The sequence below is a fragment of the Notolepis coatsorum genome, assembly GCF_963971535.1.
Source record: "Notolepis coatsorum genome assembly, chromosome: 12".
Lineage (NCBI taxonomy): Eukaryota > Metazoa > Chordata > Actinopteri > Aulopiformes > Paralepididae > Notolepis > Notolepis coatsorum.
In genome coordinates this window covers 38,098,707-38,111,324 of record NC_140176.1, presented here as the reverse complement: position 1 = coordinate 38,111,324, position 12,618 = coordinate 38,098,707, and the positions used below count along the sequence as shown (strand labels likewise).

The window sequence follows — 12,618 nt, the reverse complement described above, 5'->3', positions numbered from 1 at the left end:
AGGAGGGGACGGTAGCTAGGTTACTGTACCTTAAAGAGCAGGGCCCTGTGGCAGTAGGTTCCCATGCCGATCCTACCTATGGGGATGACATTGGAACACGCCTCATATTTGAGCTGGCTGAGGTGGAGCTCCCAATGGAACTTGTGTAGCTCCTCCTTCTTCAGCGCCCCGCCCATGGCATCACACACCAGCCTGACAACCAATCACAGACAAATCCATACAAGAGTGGCAATGGGCATAACGAATGACGAGGCCAGGAGACTGTTTTTATACGATGGACAGAGACTACAAGATACATTTCACTGTATAAGTATCAAGATCCAAAGAGATCCCAGACAAATCCTGAAGACTGGTGCACACTGCACAGTGGAAAGCCTTTGGGGGGGGAATTCAAACAAAGGGTTTTTACTGCGTTATCTTTATCAAAATCCTGTAGTGTGTGTCCAACTGAATGTCATGTCTCAAACATCTTGACTTATCTCAAACCCTGCTCTCTTTTCACGATCGTCTAATCACAACTTTGTTTGCTTCTGTGGAGGTTTTCCTCTAGTACGATCTCTGTTCACACCTCATTAAAAGAGGGCAGGGCTTGAGACAGGTCAGTTGCGTGACATTGTGACATTGCATTAGCACATGTGGCCAACCATTCAAATGAATAAAGAAAAAAATAATCACACTCCTGAATTTGCTGGTGGATAGCGTTTCTACTCAGGGAGAGACTGTATCAGACTTTTTCAAATCCAAGAGAGGTGCAACAAACACTGGTATTTATTCATTTGTATTGGTAAGCTTATACTACATCGTTACTGGAATGGAATTTTGGAACCTATGGAACCCGTTCTAGTGACTGGCTGGTCCTTAACACTTTGAGTGCCAGCCACGACATATGTCGTTATTTCATGCCGACCGCTGAGTGCCAAAAACGAGGAATGTCATTTTTTAATCGTTATCTTTTTTTATTAGCTATTTCCATTCATATTTCATCAATCTAGCCTCACGTTACCACTGGGACTCTCTCTTAGCTCGAATTGGGAAAATACCGCCCCCTATCGTCTCTCCGGATGGTATTGCAACCTTTGGATTGGACTGAATGAAAACGGATGGAGAAAAGAAAGTCCGGAATCCACATTTTACTTGTCAGGCATGTAATCCGAGCCGATTGCGTCTTTGTGGTCCATCAGAACAGCGGAGAATGTGTTTCGACCACACAGCGTTGGATCAATAAACGCGATCGATATTTGGAATGGCGATCAGGAATTGGAATAATCTTTTTGGAGAACATCTGATCTGAGGTAAGGAATCTATTTTACCAGTCTTGGGATAATCAGAGCTATTTTCACCTATATATCAGCGTGTGCCGTGTGTATGTGTGTGTGTGTGCGATCAGGAAATAAGATAATCGATTTTTCAGCCCGCTTCTATAGCGTGCATAAGTACACATATACTATCGATAATCTAGCGTTTATTTGAAAACGATTCATAAATAGGCCGAAAAATGACAATGTGTTTTGTGTATTCCAGTAAAGGGCGATTCATGTGGAATCTTTATTTTTTTTTCTGAAAGTTTAAAAAAACGAGCGTTTTTCAAAATGGTATAAAACGGAAATTAACCGATTAAAAAACAATCCGCTTCGACAATGTTGACTGCAAACAAGTCATTGATAAGTAACGGTCGTATTAGACACATAGACATAATTTAAGATATAGTTAATGCGTTCACAAATGTGATCGCTCTGTCATTGAATAGAGCGTTGGCACTCAAACAGGGTATCTAGGGCACCCCCTGCTGGCAATCAAAGTGTTAAGGTCCTCAGAGTTTGCTCTGAACAGGGTAAACTCCCGGACCCGGCGACCTTTGCCAAATGTCTCCTCCCCATATATTCTCCCATCCTTCTTCTCTGCCGGGTCTGTCCAATAAAGCAATAAAATGCCAAAAAAATCATCTTAAAATAAAAATAAAAAGAATAGAGAGCTGTTGTCAACCCTGCAAACCAAAATAAATGCCCAGTCCTTGAGAGAACAGTCTCCTGGTTTACTGTTTGAATAACCCCAAAGTCCGGCTAATTAACAAAAGTATGTTACGTGACCGGCACTTCGGCCCTGGAGTGTTAGGAGAACGCTCCCCTGTACTCTACTACGGTTCAGAACATTACAGGAAAAGGTAACACTTGACTGTAAATGAGGGAAGCCTCCATTGCTATTGGAATATAAATAAAGGTTTGAAATTAAATTAAATTAAGTCACCTGGCCAGGGCGGTGTACTCCTGGCTCTCGTCGCTGAGGGGGAGGATGGACCTGGTGGCCTCGGTGACCAGAGCTTGGAAGGAGGCGTCGTGGAGCTTCAGGGTCTGTGGCTCCTCTCTAGCAGGCTCCTGCTGGGCCATACTTTCATCTTCATCGTTACTCTTGTCATCCTCCTTCCGCCCTCTGATCTTCGCTGATTTACTACACAGCGGGGGAGAACAACGGCGGTGTCACTGATGTACTTAAAGGCCTGCTCCGGAATATAACGTAAACGAATGGGCAACCCTGTCACTGAAACAAAAACAGAGACGTTTATTCTCTAGAATTAAAGAGGTCATCAAAGAGAAGCAGGCTATTCTCAGTCCTCGCTCCACAATGGTGGAACGAACTTCCCATCACAGTCAGGACAGCTGAAATCACCACAGTCAGGACAGCTGAAATTACCACAGTCAGGACAGCTGTAACCATCACAGTCAGGACAACTGAAACCATCACAGTCAGGGCAGCTGAAACCATCACAGCCAGGACAACTGAAACCATCACAGTGAGGACAACTGAAACCATCACAGTCAGGACAGCTGAAACTATCACAGTCAGGACAGCTGAAACTATCCCAGTCAGGACAGCTGAAACTATCACAGTCAGGACAGCTGAAACTATCACAGTCAGCTGAAACCATCACAGTCAGAACAGCTGAAACTATCACAGTCAGGACAGCTGAAACTATCACAGTCAGGACAGCTGAAACTATCACAGTCAGGACAGCTGAAACTATCACAGTCAGCTGAAACCATCACAGTCAGGACAGCTGAAACTATCACAGTCAGGACAGCTGAAACCATCACAGTCAGGACAGCTGAAACTATCACAGTCAGGACAGCTGAAGCTATCACAGTCAGGACAGCTGAAACTATCAGTCAGGACAGCTGAAACTATCACAGTCAGGACAGCTGTAACCATCACAGTCAGGACAGCTGTAACCATCACAGTCAGGACAGCTGAAACTATCACAGTCAGCTGAAACCATCACAGTCAGGACAGCTGAAACCATCCCAGTCAGCTGAAACCATCACAGTCAGGACAGCTGAAACCATCCCAGTCAGCTGAAACCACCAGTCAGCTGAAACCACCACAGTCAGCTGAAACCATCACAGTCAGGACAGCTGAAACCACCACAGTCAGCTGAAACCATCACAGTCAGGACAGCTGAAACCACCACAGTCAGGACAGCTGAAACCATCACAGTCAGGACAGCTGAAACCATCACAGTCAGGACAGCTGAAACCATCACAGTCAGGACAGCTGAAACCATCACAGTCAGGACAGCTGAAACCACCACAGTCAGGACAGCTGAAACCATCACAGTCAGGACAGCTGAAACCATCACAGTCAGAACAGCTGAAACCATCACAGTCAGGACAGCTGAAACCATCACAGTCAGGACAGCTGAAACCATCACAGTCAGAACAGCTGAAACCATCACAGTCAGGACAGCTGAAACCATCACAGTGAGGACAGCTGAAACTATCACAGTCAGGACAGCTGAAACTATCACAGTCAGGACAGCTGAAACTATCACAGTCAGGACAGCTGAAACTATCACAGTCAGCTGAAACTATCACAGTCAGGACAACTAAAACCATCACAGTCAGGACAGCTGAAACTATCACAGTCAGGACAGCTGAAACTATCACAGTCAGGACAGCTGAAACTATCACAGTCAGGACAGCTGAAACTATCACAGTCAGCTGAAACCATCACAGTCAGGACAGCTGAAACTATCACAGTCAGGACAGCTGAAACCATCACAGTCAGGACAGCTGAAACTATCAGTCAGGACAGCTGAAACCATCACAGTCAGGACAGCTGAAACTATCACAGTCAGCTGAAACCATCACAGTCAGGACAGCTGAAACCATCACAGTCAGGACAGCTGAAACCATCACAGTCAGGACAGCTGAAACCATCACAGTCAGGACAGCTGAAAATATCAGTCAGGACAGCTGAAACTATCACAGTCAGGAGATAAGAAACTATCACAGTCAGCTGAAACCATCACAGTCAGGACAGCTGAAACTATCACAGTCAGCTGAAACCATCACAGTCAGGACAGCTGAAACTATCACAGTCAGGACAGCTGAAAACCATCACAGTCAGGACAGCTGAAACTATCACAGTCAGGACAGCTGAAACTATCAGTCAGGACAGCTGAAACTATCACAGTCAGGACAGCTGTAACCATCACAGTCAGGACAGCTGAAACCACCACAGTCAGGACAGCTGAAACCATCACAGTCAGGACAGCTGAAACCATCACAGTCAGGACAGCTGAAACCATCACAGTCAGGACAGCTGAAACCATCACAGTCAGGACAGCTGAAACCACCACAGTCAGGACAGCTGAAACCATCACAGTCAGGACAGCTGAAACCATCACAGTCAGAACAGCTGAAACCATCACAGTCAGGACAGCTGAAACCATCACAGTCAGGACAGCTGAAACCATCACAGTCAGAACAGCTGAAACCATCACAGTCAGGACAGCTGAAACCATCACAGTCAGGACAGCTGAAACCATCACAGTGAGGACAGCTGAAACTATCACAGTCAGGACAGCTGAAACTATCACAGTCAGGACAGCTGAAACTATCACAGTCAGGACAGCTGAAACTATCACAGTCAGCTGAAACTATCACAGTCAGGACAACTGAAACCATCACAGTCAGGACAGCTGAAACTATCACAGTCAGGACAGCTGAAACTATCACAGTCAGGACAGCTGAAACTATCACAGTCAGGACAGCTGAAACGATCACAGTCAGCTGAAACCATCACAGTCAGGACAGCTGAAACTATCACAGTCAGGACAGCTGAAACCATCACAGTCAGGACAGCTGAAACTATCAGTCAGGACAGCTTAAACCATCACAGTCAGGACAGCTGAAACTATCACAGTCAGCTGAAACCATCACAGTCAGGACAGCTGAAACCATCACAGTCAGGACAGCTGAAACCATCACAGTCAGGACAGCTGAAACCATCACAGTCAGGACAGCTGAAAATATCAGTCAGGACAGCTGAAACTATCACAGTCAGGACAGATGAAACTATCACAGTCAGCTGAAACCATCACAGTCAGGACAGCTGAAACTATCACAGTCAGCTGAAACCATCACAGTCAGGACAGCTGAAACTATCACAGTCAGGACAGCTGAAACCATCACAGTCAGGACAGCTGAAACTATCACAGTCAGGACAGCTGAAACTATCAGTCAGGACAGCTGAAACTATCACAGTCAGGACAGCTGTAACCATCACAGTCAGGACAGCTGTAACCATCACAGTCAGGACAGCTGAAACTATCACAGTCAGCTGAAACCATCACAGTCAGGACAGCTGAAACCATCCCAGTCAGCTGAAACCATCACAGTCAGAACAGCTGAAACCATCCCAGTCAGCTGAAACCACCAGTCAGCTGAAACCACCACAGTCAGCTGAAACCATCACAGTCAGGACAGCTGAAACCACCACAGTCAGCTGAAACCATCACAGTCAGGACAGCTGAAACCACCACAGTCAGGACAGCTGAAACCATCACAGTCAGGACAGCTGAAACCATCACAGCCAGGACAGCTGAAACCACCACAGTTAGGACAGCTGAAACCATCACAGTCAGGACAGCTGAAACCATCACAGTCAGGACAGCTGAAACCACCACAGTCAGGACAGCTGAAACCATCACAGTCAGGACAGCTGAAACCATCACAGTCAGAACAGCTGAAACCATCACAGTCAGGACAGCTGAAACCATCACAGTCAGGACAGCTGAAACCATCACAGTCAGAACAGCTGAAACCATCACAGTCAGGACAGCTGAAACCATCACAGTCAGGACAGCTGAAACCATCACAGTCAGGACAGCTGAAACTATCACAGTCAGGACAGCTGAAACTATCACAGTCAGGACAGCTGAAACTATCACAGTCAGCTGAAACTATCACAGTCAGGGCAACTGAAACTATCACAGTCAGGACAACTGAAACCATCACAGTCAGGACAGCTGAAACCACCACAGTCAGGACAGCTGAAACCATCACAGTCAGGACAGCTGAAACCATCACAGTCAGGACAACTGAAACTATCACAGTCAGGACAACTGAAACCACCAGTCAGGACAGCTGAAACCACCACAGTCAGGACAGCTGAAACCATCACAGTCAGGACAGCTGAAACCATCACAGTCAGGACAGCTGAAACCATCACAGTCAGGACAGCTGAAACCATCAGTCAGGACAGCTGAAACCACCAGTTTGGCACCCTTCCTGCTGACTTGTTGTACAGAACTTTTAAGTCGCTTTGGATAAAAGAGTCAGCTAAATGTAAATGTATAATTGATTGACGGAGCTCTTGATACAACGGCTAACACCACTAGACATAGACAACGGGTAAATAGGTAACAGGTAAATTCGTTTTTAATTGTATTTTTATTTTGTGGTAGTAAAATGTTGGTTTATGTTGGTAATGTTGCAAACATTGGAGTACAATAGACCTATATTCAGATGTATAATTGTTCAAAGCTGCACTATGGCTCACTGGCACCTTGTGGCCATGGGAGGTTACTGCACCGTGTTTTAAACAACGGATAAGAGAAAAAAAGAAATGCACTTGCACTGTGTCATTGTGTGTCATTCACACTGTGTGCTCCAGAAATGAGACGGCAGCCTTTTATGGATTTTGCGATGAGCTCCTATGGCCCACGTCACTGTGTTTCATGCATCTCTGTTGGTTAGTTTGATAAAGAAGCAATATTCTTTTATGAAAAAGTTACACAGTAGTTTTAATAACGTAAACGTCTTGTTTGTTCAAGGCATAAGGCTGACCAAGCTGGTCACACCAGACCATTTGAGGCTATAGCAGCGAAAGTGAGTGGTGTGTTGAGGTTTGTCATTTGTACACTCTCCAGAACTTAATTAATAGAAATATTATGCATTGTCACTTTAAGTTTTACCACTGTATACTGTAAAACTCTAACACTAAAACACACCCTGGGATTGATACCTTCCGTCTGCCTTGCTGGATACGGACCTTCCGTCTGCGGAGCTGCCCTGCCTCTCCTCTGACAGATCCTCAGGCTCCCTGCAGGAGAAACACCATCAATACCAGTATCTCCTTCTCTCTGTGGACTCTTAGTCCATGTCATGTTGTTGTTGGTATGTATAGATGATGTCCATGGCATGTTGTTGGTATATGTATGGATGATGTCCATGCCATGTTGTTGGTATGGATGATGTCCATGTGATGTTGTTGGTATGTATGGATGATGTCCATGTCATGTTGTTGGTGGTATGTATGGATGATGTCCATGTCATGTTGTTGTTGGTATGTATGGATGATGTCCATGCCATGTTGTTGGTATGTATGGATGATGTCTGTTGGAGCCAGATTCAGTCCTTATTATTTATTTATTTAGTTAAATATATGAAGCAATATTGTTTGGAAAATGATTGGAAATGAACTTGATTGATAACATCTTTTATTTGGTATGATTTGGATACGTGTTGCTTCCACAACGTGGCGGCGTGTCTGGTCCAGCCCATTTTGAACCGGTGATTGCAGCACCTGAGCGAGTGAACACATTTTTATCAATGGGACTGGTGCCCTAGTGAGACACGAAACTGGAATGCAAGGGACGCAGCCCAGACGGTTTTTGACCGCCGCAAGCGCTACAAGGAATTGGAAATTAGAAATTGGAAACAAGAACACCATGCAACGTGAAAGAGCCAGCACACCTCCACGTCGTATGGTAAGAAGAACCCATCCACGCTAAACAAGCTTCAAGTAAAATGCAATAAATACCCTTTTTGATAAACCAAACAAACTCATCTCCGCTGTCTTCATACGGAAAAGCGCATGCACGCGTCAACCAAGGTTGTGGATCTCACAATGTCCATGCCATGTTGTTGGTGGTATAGATGGATGATGCCCATGTGATGTTGTTGGTGGTATAGATGGATGATGCCCATGTGATGTTGTTGGTGGTATAGATGGATGATGCCCATGTGATGTTGTTGGTGGTATGATCATAAAGATAATGAGTTATACTTGTATGTGTACTTGATCATGAGTTATACTTGTATGTGTACTTGATCATGAGTTATACTTGTATGTGTACTTGATCATGAGTTATACTTGTATGTGTACTTGATCATGAGTTATACTTGTATGTGTACTTGATCATGAGTTATACTTGTATGTGTAATTGCTTATTAGTTATACTTGTATGTGTACTTAATGAGTTACACTTGTATGTTTGTACAGTCTCCTCCCCCCCCTCAATGTACAGTTTTGCTTGTTTATACAGTGTGCCCCCCCCCCCCCCAACCACCTCCAATGTAAATTACCCAGTATGGTTGTCAATATCCCAATGTACCCAACCCCCCCCACCCAACCTCCTCCAATGTACAGTTTCTACGTCAAATGTATATACTCCCTTTTCTTGACTCCTTCTGTATCACAAACAGTACTGTATTTGCAAATCTGGTATGTCATAAATGTATAGATGTAGCAGTACTGACTATCTGTATGTCATGTATGTCATATATGTCCTGATGAATTGAAAATGGGGGACCCTGATGTAAACAAGACAAAAGTCTTTCTCTGGTCTGCATCCCCTTAACAATTGTGTGTATTGAGCTGTACTGTATTGTACCCATTCTGCAATCTGTTAATAACGTTTTCAATCAATCAATCAATCAATGTGTACTTAATGAGTTACACTTGTATGTGTACTTGATCATGAGTTATACTTGTATGTGTAATTGCTTATTAGTAGGGCTGTCAGTTTATCGCGTTAATTAGATTAATTAATTACACAGCAAATTATCGCGTTATGAAAATTAACTCAAAATTAATTACAAAAAAAAAGATTTTTTTTTTTTTTTAATACGTTTTTTTTTATCTCATTCATTCCATAAGAACGTAGAATACACATTACAGACTTTTTTTTATATGGTCCATTTGCATGTTCTTGGTATCTGATTCTAGGGACATCTATGGATCGCAGGGAATGTATTCCCAGTGTCAGAAATACTGTGTCTGTTACTAGACTTGAGTAAATTGTAATGAACCAAATGAGAATATCAATACAATTTTTTTTTATCTTTGACTGTGAATAACACTATGCTCAAATTGACCAGACCTGAAAAATCTAAGCAAATTAATAGATGGAAGATGATTAAACAGAGGTTTTGTAGATACAGTACTGAAATCTGCCATCCGGACACATGCAATTTGAAATATGATTATAGAATATAGAATATCAGGCATAAAATGGTTATGCGATTAAAATGCGATTAATTAAATTAATTAATTACAAATCCTGTAATTAATTAGATTAATTTTTTTAATCGCCTGACAGCACTACTTATTAGTTATACTTGTATGTGTACTTAATTATGAGTTACACTTGTATGTGTACTTGATCATGAGTTATACTTTTTGTTTATTGTTTGTTTAAAAGGATGCCCATTAGCTATCTTATGTATGTTTATTACATGGCGTTTTAACATTTTAGCGCTCGGTTGCCCATAGCAGCGGTCAATTATTTCTCGATAATTCACCGCTGCTATGGGCAACGCGCAATAATGACCGCTGTTAGGGGCAACAGAGCGATATTGACCAATCACAATCAAGCATTTTGATCGCAGTCACGAAAGCTAAACTCAGCATATGCACAGCTGCACTACATCAGGTGCAATCAAGTCCACACACCTGCCGTCTGCCGATGACAGAGGAGCAACAGAACAATTGCGTCTGCATTTGATCTCGTCTGGTCGATGGTGTAAAATGAATTACGTATATTGTTAGTAAGTTAGCCCTGTAATAAGCGGGATAATGTATAGCTATACTCGGGCATTGTCGCAAAATAATTGACCTTCACTGCGTTCCAGAACGCAGTGTCGGTCAATTATTTTGCGACAATGACCTCGTAGCTATACATCATCCCTTACGTAGTTGATCATTAGTTATACTTGTATGTGTACTTGATCATGAGTTATACTTGTATGTGTACTTGATCATGAGTTATGTGTACTTAACCATGATTTAGGCTATACTTGCATGTCATTACAACCTACTGTACATAAGATAACATACCACAGGTTATATTATTTCCGGAGACTATAACACCAATATGAGGCCGTTATTCCCAGAGCAGAGTCAGTAGTAGGCTATGAGGTGAAGCCAGAGCTGAGGCCACAGATGTATTGCATAATAGACTACTTAAGTATGCCTGGCGGGGGTGTGTGAGTGTGTGTGTGAGTGTGTGAGTGTGTGAGTGTGTGAGTGTGTGTGTGTGTGTGTGTGTGTGTGTGTGAGTGTGTGAGTGTGTGAGTGTGTGAGTGTGTGTGTGTGTGTGTGTGTGTGTGTGTGTGTGTGTGTGTGTGTGTGTAGGAAGTGAGGCCCCTGAAGGGCCACTGCTCTCTTTAGCAAAGTTACTGTAATTGTTCCAAATACTAAAAGCCTGTGTGAGCACGGACATGTGCTCTCATGTGTGTGCACGGCTCTGTGTGTGTGTGTGCACGGCTGTGTGTGTGTGTGCGTGTGACTGTGTTTATTGTGTGTGTGTGTGTGTGTGTGTGTGTGTGTGTGTGTGTGTGTGTGTGTGTGTGTGTGTGTGTGTGTGTGTGTGTGTGTGTGTGTGTGTGTGTGTGTGTGTGACTGTGTTTAGAGCTTTGGCATTATTACACAAAGGCTCTTTTTACTCTCAGAGTCTGTCACCATCTTGGAGGGATGAGATCGCTTTCACTATGAGGACTGAGGGAACAGCGGGGGCGCGCTGAGGGGCGGGGGGGGGGGGGCACGGTGGTGGGGATGGTGGGGTGTAGGGGGGGTGGGGGTGCGGCAGGGGAAGTGGGGATGGGAGTGGAGGAGGAGAAGAGTACGAGGGGCCCAGTCTGGTGTCGTCTAAATGGAATGAATAGACGTGGTGGTACTGGAGGTGTTCTGAAGCAGCAGAATGAATAGACATGGTGGTACTGGAGGTGTTCTGAAGCAGCAGAATGAATAGACGTGGTGGTACTGGAGGTGTTCTGAAGCAGCAGAATGAATAGACGTGGTGGTACTGGAGGTGTTCTGAAGCAGCAGAATGAATAGACGTGGTGGTACTGGAGGTGTTCTGAAGCAGCAGAATGAATAGACGGTGGTACTGGAGGTGTTCTGAAGCAGCAGAGTGAATAGACGTGGTGGTACTGGAGGTGTTCTGAAGCAGCAGAATGAATAGACGTGGTGGTACTGGAGGTGTTCTGAAGCAGCAGAATGAATAGACGTGGTGGTACTGGAGGTGTTCTGGAGCAGCAGGATGAATAGACGTGGTGGTACTGGAGGTGTTCTGGAGCAGCAGGATGAATAGACGTGGTGGTACTGGAGGTGTTCTGAAGCAGCCGAATGAATAGACGTGGTGGTACTGGAGGTGTTCTGAAGCAGCAGAGACCCACCATCCCCTCGGCACCGCAAGAAACATGTTGTTAAGAGCTTCATCAAAATGTAAGCCATTAACATTAGCTAAATACTTAGTTTAATACATTTAAAATGTTGCCTTTTTAATTGTATTTATTTATCTATGTATTTCTTTTATTTAATTTTTTTTTATATATACATACAGTTGAGATTGTCTCTCTATGTTGACACTGTTCCATAAAGCCACACCATTGATAATGTATTGTAAAACAATGTATTGCTTAGTGCCTTGTGTGCTGGTTAAGACCCCTGTTGGCCTGGGAGAGCCTTTTGGTAAATGGCTGCTTTTTTTATATAGCGCTTTTATCCAAAGCGCTTTACAATTTGTTACTCACATTTTACCCATTCACTCACACATTCACTCACACATTCACACACCAACGGCGGAGGCAACCATGCAAGGTGCCAACCTGCTCATCAGGAGCAATTAGGGGTTAAGTGTCTTGCTCAAGGACACATCAACTCGCTGCCCGGGAGGAGCGGGAATCGAACCGGGAACCTCCGGATTGCCAGACGACTGCTCTACCTCCTGAGCCAGTCGCCCCTTTTCTCCTGTGTCTCCCCTACTCTGTCCCCCTCTCAGCCTTCCTACTGTCTCAATAAAGAACCTTCTCTCCTGTGTCTCCCCTACTCTGTCCCCCTCTCAGCCTTCCTACTGTCTCAATAAAGAACCTTCTCTCCTGTGTCTCCTCCTCAGCCTTCCTACTGTCTCAATAAAGAACCTTCTCCCCTGTGTTTCCTCCTCAGCCTTCCTACTGTCTCAATAAAGAACCTTCTCTCCTGTGTCTCCTCCTCAGCCTTCCTACTGTCTCAATAAAGAACCTTCTCCCCCGTGTCTCCTCCTCAGCCTTCCTGCTG

At 44.3% G+C, this 12,618-nt stretch overlaps 1 protein-coding gene across 1 annotated transcript in view; it reads right to left on the bottom strand.

Moving 5' to 3' along the window:
- armc3 (armadillo repeat containing 3) overlaps window positions 1-12,618 on the bottom strand; it is a gene marked incomplete at both ends in the record, with an annotated part of 51,894 nt that overhangs the window by 1,655 nt on the left and 37,621 nt on the right. Inside the window, 3 exons of the mRNA XM_084325807.1 lie at window positions 30-192; window positions 2,245-2,445; window positions 7,303-7,380. Of these exons, the coding sequence (XP_084181933.1) occupies window positions 30-192; window positions 2,245-2,445; window positions 7,303-7,380 (442 nt within the window). The remainder of the gene's footprint in view (window positions 1-29; window positions 193-2,244; window positions 2,446-7,302; window positions 7,381-12,618) is intronic.